Consider the following 21,478-nt stretch of genomic DNA (forward strand, 5'->3'; position numbering starts at 1 on the left):
CAGTTCCTCAGAAACTGCAATATTTCACATTGCAGGGTTAAGGGGACATAGGCACTGCACCCAAACCACTTCAGCGAGATGAAGTGGTCTTGGTGACTATAGTGTCCCTTTAAAGAGCAACTTCTTTCTCTGCTTATTGCTATCTTTTGAAAGTCATCACTGTTATAAGCAAAACTTTCCATAGGCACAGTGACAAGAGGACCTATGTGCACCATAAATTATCATAGTTTGATACAAAGCCATATTTCCGAACAGTCCTGGATTGTTTGATAGAGTACCAGTTTGGGGTTGCTCTCCATTGTCCCACAGTAATTAGCAGGTTAACGTTGATTACAGATACACATTTCACTGCACATTTCAACATTTTTTGGAGTTTTAATATTATTTTTTTTGCAGGGAACAGCAGTAAACAAAAAGTCTAACAATATTTGTTAATTTCTAATGTAACAAAATAGTGAAAAAATATGTTGTACATCAATTACATACATAATAATTGCACGTGGACTATTATCAGATATTGTTAGCCGCTCTATACTCTTAAGATTATAACTCCTGACTAGGACTTAGATGATGCTGTGATGAGATCTTCCTTTAGTACAGCCTTCTGTATCCAATAGTCTCTTATGCAGGGACTCCTCAAGGCGGTTTGCTCCTTCCCTCGGGAGCTGTAAAAATAAAAAATTAAGTTAAAACTCACCAGAACGCATATTACAATCTACATATTTGCAGATTAACGCTCCAGATGCTGAAGAGGACCTTGAGAAAGAAGATGCATACAGAGGACATTTTAAGTCCAATAAAAAATACCTTCACCTGCCCTTCATGTCCACTGGAATACAAGTGGAACAGTGACCATCTGGGGTCTTTGCACAACATTCAAAATACATAAATAAAATATCATAAAAATATTAAGTGCTTTAGGGTTCGGTCATAATATCAGAATTGGGTCTAATGCAACAGAGGTTTCCATTTCAAGAACCTGTTGAATTCCTGCTGAGCCGCCAGTCATAGATGATGCACAACTATCCTCTTGTTAAACAGAACGATGGTCTCTATCCCGTACTGGGACACCAGATCTAAAATACAGAAAATGCATTTAGTGTATAATGCTTTAAGCTGCCTCCCACATCAAACAGAAACTTGATCTGGAATTGAGAAAACAGTATATATAATGATTTAAACCTGACCAAACTGGGGCACTATATCTGGAACACTTTATTACCCCCCCCTGATTAAAGTGGCATGGAGTATATAACCCTAGATTTCCCCTTTGATGGATCCTGATAAGTATAAGCAGTTTTTATGATACAGTCACAGTGTGAGCAGTGTTTAGGAGATACGGTCACAGTGTAAGCAGTGTATAGGAGATACGGTCACAGTGTAAGCAGTGTATAGGAGATACGGTCACAGTGTGAGCAGTGTTTAGGAGATACGGTCACAGTGTAAGCAGTGTATAGGAGATACGGTCACAGTGTAAGCAGTGTATAGGAGATACGGTTACAGTGTAAGCAGTGTTTAGGCGATACAGGCATTTAATTCTCCCTAGTCACGGTATTTATGGTTACATCATAAGTATTACAGTGACTCACATTGGTTGAATTGGCACATGGATACACATGTGAGCAGTAACGCCACGTCAAGGCTTCAACCCTTGTTACTGACCATTCACACAGAGCATACTTTTCATTCATACGCATTCGGTATTCCAGAGGTTTTGGACTACACCTCCCATAATGCTTTGCCAGCATTATGGGAGATGTAATTCACAGCATCTGGACTGCCCAAGGTTACCTACCTCTGAACTATGCCGTGATCACAGTACACAATGTTGAAGTTGCTGTGCAAACAGGAGCAGCTTGTCACGTGTCAGATGCCACTTCATTACTTATAAATTAAATTCTCCACCCTGGAGACGACCATCAAACATGTGCTTCTTCATTCCTCTTCATGTACTTCGTGTCCCATAGGAGAACATGCTTGTCAGAGCTGTGACACACACAAAAAGAAATAAACAGGTTAGAGTGACTGGCATAACAGACACAGTGCACGCAGATTGTGGGAGACACACCGGATTAAATATAAGAATTGGGAGTACCATACATACAGAATGGACAAAGAGACGGAGATTACTGAATTCGGTGACCGACGGATTTGGTTGCTGATGTGGGGCAGTCCCTCTCGCTGGGGTGCAGTTTCTCATCCTTCTCTGGCGAGTGACTAGATGGCTGCGGTTTCGTAGCAAAAAGCATGCCATGGCATATGATACCTAGGAAATAAATATTTTTCTGTGAAACTAGGGTTGTACACATCTAACGCACAGCCCACAAATATAATACACTACCCCCCCACATGTAACGAACAGCCCCTCCATCTAACACACTGCCCCCCACATCTAACACACAGGCCACCCCAATATACTGTGCAGCCGCCCCAATATACTGTGCAGCCGCCCCAATATACTGCGCAGACCCCCCAATATACTGCGCAGACCCCCCAATATACTGCGCAGACCCCCCCAATACTGCACAGTCCCCCCGATACTGCACAGTCCTCCCCGATACTGCACAGACCCCCCCATTATACAGTGCAGACCCCCCTTTATACAGTGAAGACCCCCCATCATACTGCGCAGCCCCCCATCATACTGCGCAGCCCCCCCATTATACAGCTAAGTCCACCCATCATATTGCGCAGCCCCCCCATCATACTGCGCAGCCCCCCATCATACTGCGCAGCCCCCCATCATACTGCGCAGCCCCCCCATTATACAGCTAAGTCCACCCATCATATTGCGCAGCCCCCCCATCATACTGCGCAGCCCCCCATCATACTGCGCAGCCCCCCATCATACTGCGCAGCCCCCCCATTATACAGCTAAGTCCACCCATCATATTGCGCAGCCCCCCCATCATACTGCGCAGCCCCCCATCATACTGCGCAGCCCCCCATCATACTGCGCAGCCCCCCCATTATACAGCTAAGTCCACCCATCATATTGCGCAGCCCCCCATTATATTGCGCAGCCCCCCATTATACTGCGCAGACCCCCCCAATACACTGCGCAGACCCCCCCAATATACTGCGCAGACCCCCCCCAATATACTGCGCAGACACCCCCCCCAATATACTGCGCAAACACCCCCCCCCAATATACTGCGCAGACACCCCCCCCCAATATACTGCGCAGACACCCCCCCCCAATATACTGTACCCTCCCCTCGGATGGCTGAGGGTGTTGGGAGCAGGGAAAGACTGACCTGTGTCCAGATAAGTTTGGAGCTGATGATGTGAGTCCGCGCGTGCGCAGTTGAGGGGTAGGTAAATTTTATGGCCATTTCTCCTGTGAAATTTCCCTACCCCACATTGCGCACGCGCGGTCTATTGGGTCCGCGCACGCGCAGTATAGGGGTATGGAGATTTCACAGGCGAAATGGCCATAAAAATTACCTACCCCTCAACTGCGCACGCGCGGTGTGTGAAGCGCTCTCTGCCCAGCAGTGCGCACGCGCGATGACCCTCCGACGGGAGTACTATGAGGCGCGTGCGCACTGTGGGCTTAATGTCCCCTTCTTGCTCTAAAATCACCTACCCAGTCGTTGTGCGCTTGCGCGGCGGCGCACACCCCCTCCGAACGTCACTTCCGGTGCGGCCGCGTCACCGGAAGTGACGAGGGGTATGTCTTTTTTACGGGGTATGTCTTTTTGATAGAACACCGGCGGAGCTCTATCTTGCAGCTCCGCCGGGTTCCTCTCGCGAGATCCGGAGCGTTGCCATGGCAACGACCGGATCTCGCGAGAGTGAACTCTAGCCCGCAGGCTAGAGTTCACTCACCGCTGGACCACCAGGGAAGGTGCATCATGCCGGTCCCCCCCTCCCAGATGCCACAATGCCGGTCCCCCCCCTCCCACTCACCAGCGTGCCGGTCCCCCCCTCCCAGGCTAAAAGGTAAGAAGGGAGGGGGGGTCATAATGCTTACTTATTTATTTTTGGTTTTATTTACCCCCCCACACACACAATCCCTATTCTAACATGTATACAGAGCACTCTCACACACATCATCCATAGCACTCTCACACACATCATCCACAGCACTCTCACACTCAGCACTCTCACACACATCACACTCAGCACTCTCACACACATCACACTCAGCACTCTCACACACATCACACTCAGCACTCTCACACACATCACACTCAGCACTCTCACACACATCACACTCAGCACTCTCACACACATCACACTCAGCACTCTCACACACATCACACTCAACACTCTCACACACATCATCCACAGCACTCTCACACTCGGCACTCTCACACACATCACACTCAGCACTCACACACATCATCCACAGCACTCTCACACTCAGCACTCTCACACACATCACACTCAGCACTTTCACACACATCACACTCAGCACTCTCACACACATCACACTCAGCACTCTCACACACATCACACTCAACACTCTCACACACATCATCCACAGCACTCTCACACTCAGCACTCTCACACACATCACACTCAGCACTCACACACATCATCCACAGCACTCTCACACTCAGCACTCACACACATCACACTCAGCACTCACACACATCATCCACAGCACTCTCACACTCAGCACTCTCACACACATCATCCACAGCACTCTCACATCTGCACTCTCACACACATTGCACTCAGCACTCTCACACACATTACACTCAGCACTCACACACATTACACTCAGCACTCACACACATCACACTCACACATCACCCTCAGCACTCACACAGCACTTTCTCACACACACATCACACACACATCATCCACAGCACCCACACACACAGCACCCTCACACAAATCAATCACACACAGCACCCTCACACACATCACACCTCACACACACATACTGCACCCCTCACATACACACAGAACCCCCCCCGACACACTGCACCACACACATACACAATACTTCCAAACATATTTATATATATATATATATACACACACACACACACACACACTAGATTCCTTGTAAGCAAACACATACTACACTCCTAAACACACACACTCTCTACAAACACTACATCACTTATACACACACACACACACTATAGCCTGCATGCACACTCTTGCTACATCCCCTATACACATTCTCTACAGCCCCTCGCCACATATGCATTACATTACACCACAAACACAACATGCCTAAAACCGACCTTATAACACAATACCACACCACAATCAGCTCACTCTGCACACACACAATACCACAAGCAGGCTCCAAACACATGGACAATACTCTTTCCTGGCATTTTTGTCTCCTGGTATCCATTTATAGAGACACCAGAGACAAGTTGCAAGGAAACATAGTGCAAGCATATTATTAAATTTGCTTGCGCTGTGCAGAACAAATACAGGGCCTTTTTCTCATGCTAGAGCTCTTCAGCAGAGCTCTGCGCATGGTCTGCCCTGGAAGAGCATTGAACCAACATGCTCACTTTGAGAGGGGGCGTGTTTGTCATTGGTGATGACAAAACACACCCTTCCTGCCCCGCCCCCTTCTTATTGGGCCACTGTGGTAAAAAAATGCCCGGGCCGAATTTTTTTCCCAGTCCGGCCCTGACTCCAACGTAAGGCAGCTGGACAGCGACGACAGCTACGATCTCCTGCTGGGTACCTTACCTTTTTCGGAGATCCAAAGAGGATCCCCGACCGTGATATGTCGCCTGATCTACCGGCTCACCTCGAGACCTTGAAGTTCACCGTACTCACCTTGACAGCGAGACTATGTCATACCCTTGGTCGGCATAGGCTGACCTGAGCCAGAAGGGACTTATCCCTCCATTCTGCTTAGATGGGGAGATGTGTGGGTCAGTGCCTACCACTCAAGCACCCTCCTTTGCTGCCTTTGAGTTTCTGAGATTTTATTTTATTCTTTTTATTTCACCATGTTATGCCTCTAACCAGTTAGTGTTCTCCTAGGGAACTTCTCCTGTTAAATACAACTAGCATGTTGCCATCACTTTATCTAAAAATGGCACAAAATGCTTAGTTCGTTTAGCTTGCCTACCCTTAATATAAAATGTGCAGTTTTTCTCATGTGCCATGACAATGTAACCATGTGTATCTACCTAAAAATGCTTGTCTATGCTGTCCTGACATACTTAAGCATGTTTGTATAATCTTGCATGCTATAAATAAAGAATATAATAAATAAATAAATACATGTACATTTGCTTGTTTTTTTCATAGATTTAACGGGAAAGCAAGTATGCTCTTGTAGAGCCTGCCTTGTCCCCCAAGTCACTGGGAGCTAGTGAGCGTGAGTGCCTGTTTCCCTCTGTGTCCCAGGCTCTGAGTGCATGTAGGCACTTCCAAGCGCCCACGCGGCTCAAAATTAGAGGCTTCTCACTGAAAGTATATGCTGGGGAAGAGGGGGGGGGGGAGGGGGGCTTGCAAAGGCTGCAGACAAGAGAGCTGCAGCTTTTGCAAGATGTTTTTAGATATACCCAAAACGAAAAAAACAAACCCATAAATAAATGTATGCATGTTTTCATTTTGGGAATATCTACTAAAAAGTGATGTATTTAAAAAGGGGACTGTCACTTTAAATGGGGACTTGGAGGGGAGTTCATTGTTCAAGGATACCAGGTAAGTACCAGATGTTGGATTTAATATCATGATCACTTATAAAGTGCCTACATATTACGCAGCGTTTTACAATGGGGACAAATTAATGCAATCAGGAATGAGTTAAAAAGGGCGTTGCAACCACAAGCTTACAATCTACTCAAGCAAACTAGATTACATTAAAAACTGCATAGAGATACATGTCAAAGTTTGTCAAATAATAGATTTTGCACCCAGCATACAAAGTGTTAAACAATCCCATCTGAACCAGGATCCACATGTACGCCGTGTCAGCGATTCCCAATGTCGGTATAGGTTGCAGAGGAATATATTGGGGGTTTGTATAAAACATGGAGCGCTGTTTTCTCCCCAAAATGTTGTAACATCTTCTGTTTGCACCAATATTTCTCCTGTGTGCGCCATTCCTGGGTAGATAATAGTAGCGCTGCCGAAGTATTTAAAAAAAAAATAAAATAAAAAATAAGGGTAAAAATATGCCTTTTTGACTGACAGTTTTTTCCTGCTCTTTCAGAGTTTTCTGTGACAAGTACCCAGCTTTCACAATCTTCCTTTCTTTTAAAGGGCTACAAAATTCAGACTGCAAGTGCGGCTTTTATTGTAGAAACACTGATTATCTTGATTGTCAGTTTTATAGTTATATACGTAAAGATACACTAAAGTGTTAGGAATCCAAAACGGTATTTCTTACACTACAGCGTCCCTTGTGCTCCCCGCCACCGTGGGGCTGCTGGGAGGCGTCCGGCTGAACTGGATTGCGAGGGAGCTCTGATCTCTCTGATCTCTCTGATCTGCTCCCTCGCAGGCTGTTTTCTGATACCGCGGGAGCCGGAATATGACGTCATATTCTGGCTCCCGCGGTATCAGCAAAAGGCGCGCGAGGGAGCCGGTCAGAGAGATCAGAGCTCCCTCGCAATCCAGTTCAGCCAGACGCCGCGCCTGGGATCCAGGAGGTGACCTGGCAGGAGGGAGCACTTCCCTCCTGCCGGTCACTGGAATTTTGCGCCTCCAGAGCCGGTGCGCCCTAAGGCAGCCGCCTGTGCCGCCTTATGGACGCGCCGGCCCTGCCTACAGTGTCCCTTTAAGAAAAAAAAAACATTCGCACAAAAGTGAATGAGACACTTTTTTTTTTCTTTTTTTTATTATTTCCACACTTCCACAAGCTCTATTTTCATGTGATGTAACAGAAACATGGCTTGGAGATATCTTGCACATTTTTGTATTTAGAATACTATCCCATGCTAGGTTAGGTATGCATATAACTTCGAGTAACATGAATAAGTATACTTATGCTTATAATGTGATTTGCAGGTCTTGTGTTACGACTAATAGAAAACAATAAAATTGACAAGCTTTTTACACGTTATGGACTGAGGCTTAAGACACAATAGCAGTTGAATGAGACACTTTTTATACATATCTCCCAAATATCCGCAGGACACAGGAGCCAGCCCTGATATGAGCAGAGCTGAGCTCTGTGCATTGGATGGGGAGTGTAGCTTGCCTCCCAGACAGAGCATTGAGAGGTTGTAGGATGGGCTGAATGGTATGGGGTAGGATGGGCTGGGCTTCTGCAAATCACTCAGCAAAAAGCTGATGGACCAGATGTACTCATATTATCCACTGACTCAGATTGGAGCTCTGTGCTGACCTAGGAGGCGAAGCTCTGCCCATTAACTCCACACAGTGCATTCAGCCAGGGACAGGACTGCAGAGCCAGGCAGAGTGTTGGCTGAGGATTACAGGAATTGCAGACTCTGCACTCTGACTTTGCCTCTGTCCGTGTGTTACCAGCAGGATGGAGACTAATGACAATGTATCCACAGATGAAGCACGTAAGTCTTCACTCCATGATAAGCAATGCTCCAGGTGCAGTGTGAATATTGATTGCAATGCTGGCTGAGATTTGTGGGTGCTTCGTGATCCACAGTATTTCCAGCTGCACTACCAAATGCTGCTTTGGGGGTATTGCTTACATGCTATATTTTCTATGAAGTCAGTTTATTAAGAATTTACTAAAGATGAAAAAAATAAATCTGTAGAATTGTTGTCTGGCTGAGCATACTGTGAGATAGTTAATAACAGATTGAGTGGGACTTCCATTACCCTTAGTTGTCCTAGTTAAATATAGTTTACACCTTCAATATCCAACTTTATCAGATATCTCTGTCTCACTTTTCCTAGTAGATGTTTGTGTGTTTTACAGAGCTCCACAAAAATAACTCCCAGTGATATGTATGAGTTTATCACAAAGCTTCAAAGCGTTGCAACTTACTGTAATGTGTATGAGTGTATCACAGAGCTCCACAGAAATAAAACTCATAGTGATGTGCAGTGTGTATGTGTATCACAGAGCTCCACAGCAACAAACCTCATAGTGATGTGCAGTGTGTATGAGTGTATCACAGAGCTCCACAACAACAAACATCATAGTGATGTGCAGTGTGTATGAGAGTATCACAGAGCTCCACAACAACAAACATCATAGTGATGTGCAATGTGTATGAGAGTATCACAGAGCTCCACAGAAATAAAACTCATAGTGATGTGCAGTGTGTATGAGTGTATCACAGAGCTCCACAGCAACAAACCTCATAGTGATGTGCAGTGTATATGAGTGTATCACAGAGCTCCACAGAAATGTGCACTTTGAATATTTCACAGATATATGATAGAACTCCGTAATGTGCTGTAAGCCATAGCCAGTGTGTACAGAAATTAGTTTGCATAAATAAAAGACAGATTTAGTTTCCAGTGACTTCCCCAGTTACTTGGATATCAGTAGCTCATGAAATCCTCAAAAATGTTTAAATAACCACACCTTGTGATCACGCCCCCAGTAACATCCCACAAACACGTCTGGTTACTTAAACTTTTGGGAGGTATGCGGTTCTGGCTGTTTTTTTTACCTGCACAGGGCTTGCTAGGGCAGGCTTTATATTCCAGTGCTGCGATGTGTTCTGGCATATTTTCTAATTCCGTCCTGCTCAATCAGACTGCAGCAGTGATTTTAACCCTTGTATCAGGTCAAATCGCTACATCTCTGGTGGCCAAAAGGTAAATCTCCAGATGTTTTAAACCGGACGTTTCCATGGTGCTTTGTCATTCTAAAGACACCCACAGCATCATGGGAGTTGTAGTTCTACAACATTTGGGGATCTACCTATTGGGCACACTTGCTGTAGATATGATATCCTCATGCCCCAGATTCGCCAGTCTGTGGGAACGTGCGTCGGATTTATTTACTAATCCGGAAAAATTGATTCGGTAACCCAGATATTTTTTCCTAATATTCTCTTCTAAATTGTTCACAATTCCTGTTTTTGTGGATAACCCTTTCCTAGTCTAAGTGGGCCATGCCGCCGGTTTAACCCTTCTGATGCAAGAGAACTGAAATAAACCATAGGTGTATGAACATTCTGGGTCCATAGGGCCACGTTTTACAGCTGTTGTTTCCGAGGGGCAGACGGAAGGTAGACAATGTTTCTTCCCCCCGCTATTGTTCAGTCCTTCAAACTGCAAGTAGTATGCATGCAGACTGTTCACCATTCCAAGGGATCTGTTATTAATTATTATGAATTAGAATGTTTGCGTATAACGTGTCCTGATGTTTCCAAGTGTTTAAACGTTTTACCCAGAGAGTGTGGGAGATTGCTGGTATTACGCAGCGCGTTGGGGAGGGATTTAGGACCTGTCTGATTATTTTTTTTTGGTGTATGTTTTAAGCTGCACAGTAAGTAGGTCACAAACATTCCTTGCATACTCCCTGCATGGAATTAATAACCCTCCCATTGCCAGGATAGCTTCGCCAGTGATGCAAGACAAAATTACAAGTATTTATATAGCGCCAACATATTCCACATCGCTGTACAACAGGTAAACAAGACAAACATTTCATTCTAACAAAACCTGTTTGACCTACGGGTCCAGTAGATGAAGGGGGCCCTGCCCTAATGAGCTTACAATCATTCTAAAGGGAGTGTCCAACGACTTTATTTAAACAAAATAGTGGACTGGGCACACAAAAGATGTCCAAGGTTTTGAACAAGAAAAGGTGTAAGCTTGAGACACACTCCTTCTGAGCTGGAACATTGCCTGTTATTCAATAAATCTGCCTTAAACGTTTTTTGGGTTGATTGCAAAGACTGGCAGAACACGAGTAGGAAGCAGTGGGATGGGGTCCCAGAGATGCCATGTTCCTTATAATGGCAAATTAGGTGTAAAATGTCCTGAAAAGTGATCTAAAGATGTAAAATGAAACTTTTTGGTTCCACTGGTTTCCATGGTGACTACACCCCTTTTAGTACTTTAGACCACTTTCCAGAACACCGCACATTAAAGGGATTCTCTGGTGCCAGAAAAATAAACCCATTTTCCTGGCACTGTAGAATCCTGGAGTGTCCCCCTCCCTCCCGCTCCCCATCCCATGTCGCTGCAGTCATTTACCTGAATACAACACCGATGTCCCTCGGTGCTGGGTCAGGCTCCGCCCACACTCATCCCCCTCCGACGGGGGAGACCTAATGTGCATGTGCGGCAATGGCTGCGTTCGCATTAGGATCTCCCCATAGGAAAGCATTATTCAATGCTTATCTATGGGGATTCCAGAGGTCCTCATGCATAGCGTTAAACGGACATGCGTCGTTTAGACGACCAAAAGGGCCGAAGTGGTCTGGGTGCCTACAGTGTCCCTTTAATACATAGCCCCATCGTATCGGTGTTTTAGGGTGCCATTTTAGGTAGGTGAGACTTTTTGAGAAGGTGTGAGAATGGGGGGTGGGGGTGAGCATATTTTTACAGAAACACTTTTTGGTTAATGTTGGAGCCCGATCAGATTTGGGCCACTAATACCTAATGTCTGGACCAATTAACTCCCTAAGGATCAAATATTTAACTTTGTTGCCACCAGAGTATGGGCTCTGAAGACATTATTCCAGCATGGGATATACTGCTCATTTTGATATGGGATCTCAGTGGAACCATGCTTCATGTCCATGACACCGTTTATTTTCGCCATAACCTGAGTCCTCAAGGGGTTAGTCTCATGGTGATGTGGGGTATCGTGTGAGCTGTAAATCCTCGTCTCAGACGGGATCCTGTGTTTAATTTGATCAGTGCATGCTTTCAATCCCATGAATTCGGGTTTCACCTTCTAGGAGGGTACTTACCCAACCAACATTGAAATCAGTATTCCCTTAGCTCTCTTACTCCTTGATTTCCAATCAGCCTTTAATTAAAGGGACAGTACAAAAGCAGATAAGTGGTCATGGTGTTTCCCATGATAAATCACGTTTCAGATTTTCACTGTTTGCAATGTGAACCAATATTATCTAGCGCTTAAAACTAATATAAACCGCTTTTTAAGCGCTAGATAATATTGGTTCAATAGCTGCTAATCCAGAGAGTGATACCTGTATCTAACAATAAGTGGTATTTAACAGATCCTGCCCCACCTGCAAGCCATGGGCCCTTTCTGTATACAGCCACAGGACAAACCGTTTCAGGTAGTTTGGCACTCCCAGTTATTTAATGTAAATGGATACAAAGACTGCCTCTGGATATTCATCGTAAGTGCTTTTATCTTTTTTTGTCCACTATAATGTTCAATTGATAAGTGGGCGTATTGCCTAATCCAGCCACCATTTATGAGATTGAAAAGAGCTATTGTATCTACGTCAAGCAATGGGATGTGAGCGCAGAGCATTTTTAATTGATCTGCATGTATTGTGAGACCGCATGGCTGCTACTCTGCAATGCAATAAAAAACGGCATTAAACGACTGCATATCCCATCAACCACTTATGAGATATTTATATGTCCATTAAAAATGCCAGGAGGGCAAGGATTGGTGCCAAGAGACCTGTAACTCCCCTGTCTAGCAAGTGACAAGATTGGCAGCTGTGAGATCTTTTCCAATCTTTCTGTCATTACTAGAAACGACTAATGTGACACCGACTGCCAGTATTATTGCTAAACATTCATCATAATTGCTCAGTTGGGGCAGGGTGAACCAGGGCCGAATCTCCCATTGGGCAGAGTATACACCTTCCTACAGAAACATGCCTGTGGTACGAGCCCACTCTGCCTGTTAAAAGCCCACTCACTACATCCTGTGCGGAGTCTGTGGACTCCAGTACTCTGAGATCGCTCTATTCAGTCTAAAAGTCTGATCTGTGCATGGCCCTGCCCCTCAGACTGAAAACAGCGATCTGTGTATGGCCCCGCCCCCTCAGACTGAACACTGCGATCTGTGTGTGGCCACGCCCCCTCAGACTGAACACAGCGATCTGCGTATGGCCCCGCCCCCTCAGACTGAACACAGCGATCTGCGTATGGCCCCGCCCCCTCAGACTGAACACAGCGATCTGTGTGTGGCCCCGCCCCCTCAGACTGAACACAGCGATCTGTGTGTGGCCCCGCCCCCACAGACTGAACACAGCGACCTGTGCGTGGCCCCGCCCCCACAGACTGAACACAGCGACCTGTGCGTGGCCCCGCCCCCACAGACTGAACACAGCGATCTGTGCGTGGCCCCGCCCCCACAGACTGAACACAGCGATCTGTGTGTGGCCCCGCCCCCTCAGACTGAACACTGCGATCTGTGTGTGGCCCCGCCCCTCAGACTGAACACCATTATCTGTGCATAGCCCCACCCTCTCAGACTGAACGCAGTGATCTGTGCATGGACCCGCCCCCTCAGACTGAACACTGCGATCTGTGTGTGGCCCCGCCCCCTCAGACTGAACACTGCGATCTGTGTGTGCCCCCACCCCCTCAGACTGAACACTGCGATCTGTGTGTGCCCCCACCCCCTCAGACTGAACACTGCGATCTGTGTGTGACCCCGCCCCCTCAGACTGAACACTGCGATCTGTGTGTGGCCCCGCCCCCTCAGACTGAACACTGCGATCTGTGTGTGGCCCCGCCCCCTCAGACTGAACACTGCGATCTGTGTGTGGCCCCGCCCCCTCAGACTGAACACCATTATCTGTGCATAGCCCCGCCCCCTCAGACTGAACGCAGTGATCTGTGCATGGACCCGCCCCCTCAGACTGAACGCAGCGATTTGTGTATGGCCCCGCCCCCTCGGACTGAACACAGTGATCTGGGCATGGCCACGCCCCCACCGACTGAACAGAGCGATTTGTGCATGGCCACGCCCCCACCGACTGAACAGAGCGATTTGTGTGTGGCCCCGCCCCCACAGGCTGAATACAGCGATTTGTGTGTGGCCCCGCCCCCACAGGCTGAATACAGCGATTTGTGTGTGGCCCCTCCCCCACAGGCTGAATACAGCGATTTGTGCGTGGCCCCTCCCCCACAGGCTGAATACAGCGATTTGTGCGTGGCCCCGCCCCCACAGGCTGAACAGAGCGATCTGTGTGTGGCCCCGCTCCCTCATACTGAACACAGACTGAGCACAGTGATTTCATGGAGGGAGATGACTGGCCAAGAGGAGGATGGACTGGGGCAGCTGGATCAACTCATGCTGACAGGTAAACGCACACACTGCTACACACACTGCGAACACATACAGTGCTACACAAACTGTACACACACTGCTACACCCTCCTACACATACTGCGCGCGCACACCCTCCTACACATACTGCGCGCGCGCACACTTCTACGCGTGCTGCGCGCGCGCACACTTCTACGCGTGCTGCGCGCGCGCACACTTCTACGCGTGCTGCGCGCGCGCACACTTCTACGCGTGCTGCGCGCGCGCACACTTCTACGCGTGCTGCGCGCGCGCACACTTCTACGCGTGCAGCGCGCGCGCACACTTCTACGCGTGCAGCGCGCGCGCACACTTCTACGCGTGCAGCGCGCGCGCACACTTCTACGCGTGCAGCGCGCGCGCACACTTCTACGCGTGCAGCGCGCGCGCACACTTCTACGCGTGCAGCGCGCGCGCACACTTCTACGCGTGCAGCGCGCGCGCACACTTCTACGCGTGCAGCGCGCGCGCACACTTCTACGCGTGCAGCGCGCGCGCACACTTCTACGCGTGCAGCGCGCGCGCACACTTCTACGCGTGCAGCGCGCGCGCACACTTCTACGCGTGCAGCGCGCGCGCACACTTCTACGCGTGCAGCGCGCGCGCACACTTCTACGCGTGCAGCGCGCGCGCACACTTCTACGCGTGCAGCGCGCGCGCACACTTCTACGCGTGCAGCGCGCGCGCACACTTCTACGCGTGCAGCGCGCGCGCACACTTCTACGCGTGCAGCGCGCGCGCACACTTCTACGCGTGCTGCGCGCGCGCACACTACTACGCGTGCTGCGGGCGCAGACACTACTACGCGTGCTGCGGGCGCAGACACTACTACGCGTGCTGCGCGCGCAGACACACTGCTACAATACCTGTAGCATTCTCATATTTGTTGTAAACCAATGCACACTTCATTATCATTGGTCACTAACGCCAGTCAATCAAAATAACTGTCAAATTAAAACATTGTTGCCAATTCCTGCACTTTATATAAACACACAGACATACACACAGACACATGCACTCACTGTTACACACACACTCTACATAAACACACAGACACTCATTCACAGACATACATACATAAACATGCACTCACTGCTACACACTGTTACAAACACACTCTACATAAACACACAGACACTCATTCACAGACATACATACATAAACATGCACTCACTGCTACACACTGTTACAAACACACTCTACATAAACACACAGACACTCATTCACAGACATACATACATAAACATGCACTCACTGCTACACACTGTTACAAACACACTCTACATAAACACACAGACACTCATTCACAGACATACATACATAAACATGCACTCACTGCTACACACTGTTACAAACACACTCTACATAAACACACAGACACTCATTCACAGACCTACATACACACACTCACGTACTCTATATTTTTGTGTGTGTGTGTGTATATGTATGATAATTTTTGTCGTGTGTGTGTATGTGTATATATATATATATATATATATATATAAAAACAACTGTCACCTCAAAAAAAATGTTTTAAGTAATAGAATACTTTCAGCAAGTTTTGAAAGGAAATAGAATTTTTTTTTAAAATTAAAGTGTGTATATACAAATTTTTATTTTTTTTAAACTCATACCTACTTTCAGCCATATACATACACTGTGGGTCACACAGAGTGTGAAAACTGACAATTGGTGTCCATGGTCCCTGTTTCTGTGCTGGGAGACACAGACCAAAGGAGTATGTACATGGCACCTCTGGCTATATGGTACATGCCGTCACATACTAAGGTTGGGAGGATTCCTTTAATCATTTTTTTATATGTACTTTTATAAAAAAATCTTTCAAAATTATTATTATAGTCGCACATTTTAAGGTGAGTTGTCCTTTTAAATGAAAACTTTAAATGAAAAAATATTTTTTTATGGGGGGGCAGGGGAGGGGAATTAGGGGCGCTTGAGAATTCTGTGCCTTCAGGCACTCATGATGTAAATCCTGCTCTGGGGAGAACCCATGTGTAACATGGCTTTAATGTAGAGATACACTAGATTACATTATACGCGATTTCTCTGATAAATGTTCATTTCAACAAATAGTTGTTGATTTTAAAAAAAACATTTTTTATTTTTTTGTGTTTCTGTAATTAAAAAATCTCAGTAGAGTAATTTATTATTTACCATATTTGGTGCAATTTAAAAGATGACTTCCTCTATCAAAGAGGATTTATTTATCTGTTTTAAAAACGTCATGGTAATTTTAAAGAGACATTACATGGAAAAAGTACAACTCTATTAGAGTTAATATATTTAAAAAAACAATTTAAATGAATGGGGAAAACAAAAGAGTAGTATCGGCTGCTTCTGCGGAGGTGTCTGTGTGGACAAGGAAATTACGGAGATCTTTTAGCCAGTCAGGTTCTCCAGCGGCCTCTAGTATGTATCACGTGAAGCTTTGCATAGCTGTCAGCTTCCATTCACACAAATGAGTGCTTCATATTCCTTTTTTTGTTTTTCTCTCTAATTGACGAATCAGGAATGAGTCTGACCGCACATGTGCTGTTACTGTAAACTTTCTTGTGTAAAATCCAATGGAGTGTGTTAACTAGATTGTAAGCTCACTTGGCCAGGGCCCTCTCTACTGTCCCTATTAACACGTGTTGTTCATCTCTTATTCATGGCTTATACCACGTTGTAAAGCACTGCAAAAATTTTGGCGCTGTTTAAATCCTGATTAAAAATAATTAAACCTTACGCACTAGGGGTGAGCTGCATCACAACTTTCAGTTTTTGCTGCCCGTGTCTGAGGTCCAAGCCCCAAGCTCCGTTATCACAAATGAAGGGAGAATTTGAGGTAAATGTGGATTCTGTTCCGTGATACATAATGTCTCAAATACCCCTTCTGCAGTACCAACATGGTGTGGCTCTTGGCATGCCAGGAGAGGGAGAGAGACGATGGCAGCTCAGAAGGTGGAATAACTAAACTTTCTTCTACAAAGTGCCACAATTCTGGAACATGTTATCACCCAATACGAGGTCTGCGTTATACCGTAATGTGTGTAAACTACTATAAATGCATCTATAAACCAGTCTCTGTAAATAAAACATTGGTACTTGTTTTGAATGACTTGTGTGATCGCATGGTTATAAATATCTCATGATATCACCATAAAGGTCATGGCCGTGTGGGCAGCATGTGGACATCTGCATAATACAGCTGAGCCCCTCTTAAAATAAAGTATTGCGGCTCAAATCTAGAGAAACTGCTGGTGTGTTAACATTAGGATCAGTTTGTAGTTAAAGATAACTGATTATGAATCCAGTCTGTTAAATCTAATCACTATATAAGTCGGTATATTTGCATCTGATTACATAACATTTGGAGTTTCTGGGGGCTTGTTCTGCCTGTTTACCAGACCAGTCATTACATATATTTTCCAGTGGGAGTACAATGCAGACCTTGTTTTGTGATTAGACATGAGACCAGCGTGATACCGTGTAACCAGTCATGCAAACCCAATGTTGAGAGATGACATTAATGTCTTAGCGGGAGGGGGGGGGGGGGGGGGCAATCTGCGTTGCTCTGGCTCACTGTTGGCATTGACTCATTGCGCATGCCACCTGCCAAAGGACATTGTCTGTCCATCTCATGTTAAAATCAGGCATTTGTATCAGAATATTCAAGTCACTTCTTTACCACTTGTGCGAGCGTCAAACACTATGTAGTGACGAGCAACACCACATGCTTCTGTACTGCATCTCCCATGATGCTCAGCCAACCGCATGGGCACAAACATTGTATTGTTTATAGAACAATAAAGTAAACACATGCTCCAACAATAGAACTGAATATTGGAGTGTAACTTTAACCATAGAAGTGCCAGGCACACCATCTCCGTAACCTAAAACCAAACATTACTTACCTTTTTATCCATTGTCGAAATCTCTCTGACTATCAATGATAACAGTCTCCCTTTCCTGCCCAGAGAAAATTGGCAAATGCACGACTATTTCTACAAATGAATCGATCAAGTAATGTGCCAGTCGCTCAATAGAATGCGTCTAATAGGGAAGGACTGACTCATTGTTCAGGGACAGTTGTGGACTGAAAGCTGCAAAAAGTTAAAGCATATCAGTCTCTTTTCAATATTTCATAAATTCCTGTGCAATCCAAAGATACCATAAGACATTTTAGGGACTACTTTGTCTTCTGGGCAAGCCTAAGGTTGACCAAAGCCAACTTTTGTCCAATCTCAGCAGCCGTCACAAGTGCAAGTGTTTCGCAAGAGAACCAAGAGCTAAAGGGGACAGGCAGCCTGGAGTGTCTCTTTAATAATATAAACCCACCCAGTATAACTAAATTCTAACCTACACAGTGCATCTAACATGTGTGGGAGCCCGGAATGTCCCTTTAATATAAACCCACCCAGTATAACTAACAGTAACCTAACCTACACAGTGCAACTAACGTGTGGGGGAGCCTGGAGTGTCCATTTAATAATATAAACCCATCCAGTATTACTAACTGTAACCTAACCTACACAGTGCATCTAACATGTGTGGGAGCCTGGAGTGTCTCTTTAATAATATAAACCCACCCAGTATAACTAACTGTAACCTCACCTACACAGTGCACCCAACGTGTGTGGGAGCCTGGAGCGTCCCTTTAATAATATAAACCCACCCAGTATAACTAACTGTAATCTAACCTACACAGTGCACCTAACGTGTGTGGGAGCCTGGAGTGTCCCTTTAATAATATAAACCCACCCAGTATAACTAACTGTAACCTAACCTACACAGTGCATCTAATGTGTGTGGGAGCCTGGAGCGTCCCTTTAATAATATAAACCCACCCAGTATAACTGTAACCTAACCTACACAGTGCATCTAACGTGTGTGGGAGCCTGGAGTGTCTCTTTAATAATATAAACCCACCCAGTATAACTGTAACCTAACCTACAAAGTGCACCTAACGTGTGTGGGAGCCTGGAGTGTCCCTTTAATAATATAAACCCACCCAGTATAACTAACTGTAATCTAACCTACACAGTGCACCTAACGTGTGTGGGAGCCTGGAGTGTCCCTTTAATAATATAAACCCACCCAGTATAACTAACTGTAACCTAACCTACACAGTGCATCTAATGTGTGTGGGAGCCTGGAGCGTCCCTTTAATAATATAAACCCACCCAGTATAACTAACTGTAACCTAACCTACACAGTGCACCTAACGTGTGTGGGAGCCTGGAGTGTCCCTTTAATAATATAAACCCACCCAGTATAACTAACTGTAACCTAACCTACACAGTGCACCTAACGTGTGTGGGAGCCTGGAGTGTCCCTTTAATAATATAAACTCACCCAGTATAACTAACTGTAACCTAACCTACACAGTGCACCTAACGTGTGTGGGAGCCTGGAGTGTCCCTTTAATAATATAAACCCACCCAGTATAACTAACTGTAATCTAACCTACACAGTGCACCTAACGTGTGTGGGAGCCTGGAGTGTCCCTTTAATAATATAAACCCACCCAGTATAACTAACTGTAACCTAACCTACACAGTGCATCTAATGTGTGTGGGAGCCTGGAGCGTCCCTTTAATAATATAAACCCACCCAGTATAACTAACTGTAACCTAACCTACACAGTGCACCTAACGTGTGTGGGAGCCTGGAGTGTCCCTTTAATAATATAAACCCACCCAGTATAACTAACTGTAACCTAACCTACACAGTGCACCTAACGTGTGTGGGAGCCTGGAGTGTCCCTTTAATAATATAAACTCACCCAGTATAACTAACTGTAACCTAACCTACACAGTGCACCTAACGTGTGTGGGAGCCTGGAGTGTCCCTTTAATAATATAAACCCACCAGTGTAAATAACTGTAACCTAATCTACACAGTGCACCTAACATGTGTGGGAGCCTGGAGTGTCCCTCTAATAATCTAAACCCACCCAGTGTAACTAACTGTAACCTAACCTACACAGTGCACCGAACGTGTGTGGGAGCCTGGAGTGTCCCTTTAATAATATAAACCCACCCAGTATAACTAACTGTAACCTAACCTACACAGCGCACCTAACATGTGTGGGAGCCTGGAGTGTCCCTCTAATAATCTAAACCCACCCAGTATAACTAACTGTAACCTAACCTACACAGTGCATCTAACGTGTGTGGGAGCCTGGAGTGTCCCTTTAATAATATAAACCCATCCAGTATAACTAACTGTAACCTAACCTACACAGCGCACCTAACATGTGTGGGAGCCTGGAGTGTCCCTCTAATAATCTAAACCCACCCAGTATAACTAACTGTAACCTAACCTACACAGTGCACCTAACGTGTGTGGGAGCCTGGAGTGTCTCTTTAATAATATAAACCCACCCAGTATAACTAACTGTAACCTAAGCTACACAGTGCATCTAACGTGTGTGGGAGCCTGGAGTGTCCCTTTAATAATATAAACCCATCCAGTATAACTAACTGTAACCTAACCTACACAGTGCATCTAACGTGTGTGGGAGCTTGGAGTGTCCCTTTAATAATATAAACCCACCCACTATAACTGTAACCTAACCTACACAGTGCGCCTAACGTGTGTGGGAGCCTGGAGTGTCCCTTTAATAATATAAACCCACCCAGTATAACTGTAACCTAACCTACACAGTGCATCTAACGTGTGTGGGAGCCTGGAGTGTCCCTTTAATAATATAAACCCACCCAGTATAACTGTAACCTAACCTACACAGTGCACCTAACGTGTGTGGGAGCCTGGAGTGTCTCTTTAATAATATAAACCCACCCAGTATAACTAACTGTAACCTAAGCTACACAGTGCATCTAACGTGTGTGGGAGCCTGGAGTGTCCCTTTAATAATATAAACCCATCCAGTATAACTAACTGTAACCTAACCTACACAGTGCATCTAACGTGTGTGGGAGCTTGGAGTGTCCCTTTAATAATATAAACCCACCCACTATAACTGTAACCTAACCTACACAGTGCGCCTAACGTGTGTGGGAACCTGGAGTGTCCCTTTAATAATATAAACCCACCCAGTATAACTGTAACCTAACCTACACAGTGCACCCAATGTGTGTGGGAGCCTGGAGTGTCCCATGTTTACTAGCCCAGCACTAAACCCCACCCAAAGGAACAAGCATTAAATGTAGATGTAATGTTGGTGCTCTGACTCCCTCTTACTGCCACTCTGCATGATTTGCTCTGTTTAAGTAACAAAAATATGCAACGCTGTCGAAAATCCGAAGGAGGGCAAATCAGTTTAGTTTTTTTGCTGCACTAAAAAGCGCAAATGTATAACACATGTCTGCCC

At 45.8% G+C, this 21,478-nt stretch overlaps 1 protein-coding gene and 1 long non-coding RNA gene across 4 annotated transcripts in view; one reads left to right on the top strand and one right to left on the bottom strand.

Annotated features, from left to right (window-relative positions):
• Positions 1-479: 479 nt before the first annotated feature.
• LOC134608169 (uncharacterized) lies at positions 480-2,287 on the bottom strand. Of its 3 annotated transcripts, XR_010090723.1 has the most exons (4): positions 2,105-2,287; positions 1,796-1,986; positions 980-1,076; positions 480-665 (listed from the first exon to the last, which is right to left on the bottom strand). It is a non-coding gene; the product is annotated as an uncharacterized LOC134608169 (long non-coding RNA). The 3 variants fall into 3 exon arrangements; XR_010090724.1 differs by lacking the exon at positions 980-1,076; XR_010090722.1 differs by lacking the exon at positions 480-665 and having other exon boundaries at positions 780-1,076.
• Positions 2,288-8,237: 5,950 nt separating this feature from the next.
• Positions 8,238-21,478, top strand: part of PLCD1 (phospholipase C delta 1) — a 70,797-nt gene continuing 57,556 nt past the window's right edge. Inside the window, exon 1 of the mRNA XM_063452729.1 lies at positions 8,238-8,474. Coding sequence (XP_063308799.1) covers positions 8,438-8,474 — 37 coding nt within the window. The 5' untranslated portion in view covers positions 8,238-8,437. The remainder of the gene's footprint in view (positions 8,475-21,478) is intronic.

The sequence above is a fragment of the Pelobates fuscus genome, chromosome 4 (genome assembly GCF_036172605.1).
Source record: "Pelobates fuscus isolate aPelFus1 chromosome 4, aPelFus1.pri, whole genome shotgun sequence".
Taxonomy (NCBI): domain Eukaryota; kingdom Metazoa; phylum Chordata; class Amphibia; order Anura; family Pelobatidae; genus Pelobates; species Pelobates fuscus.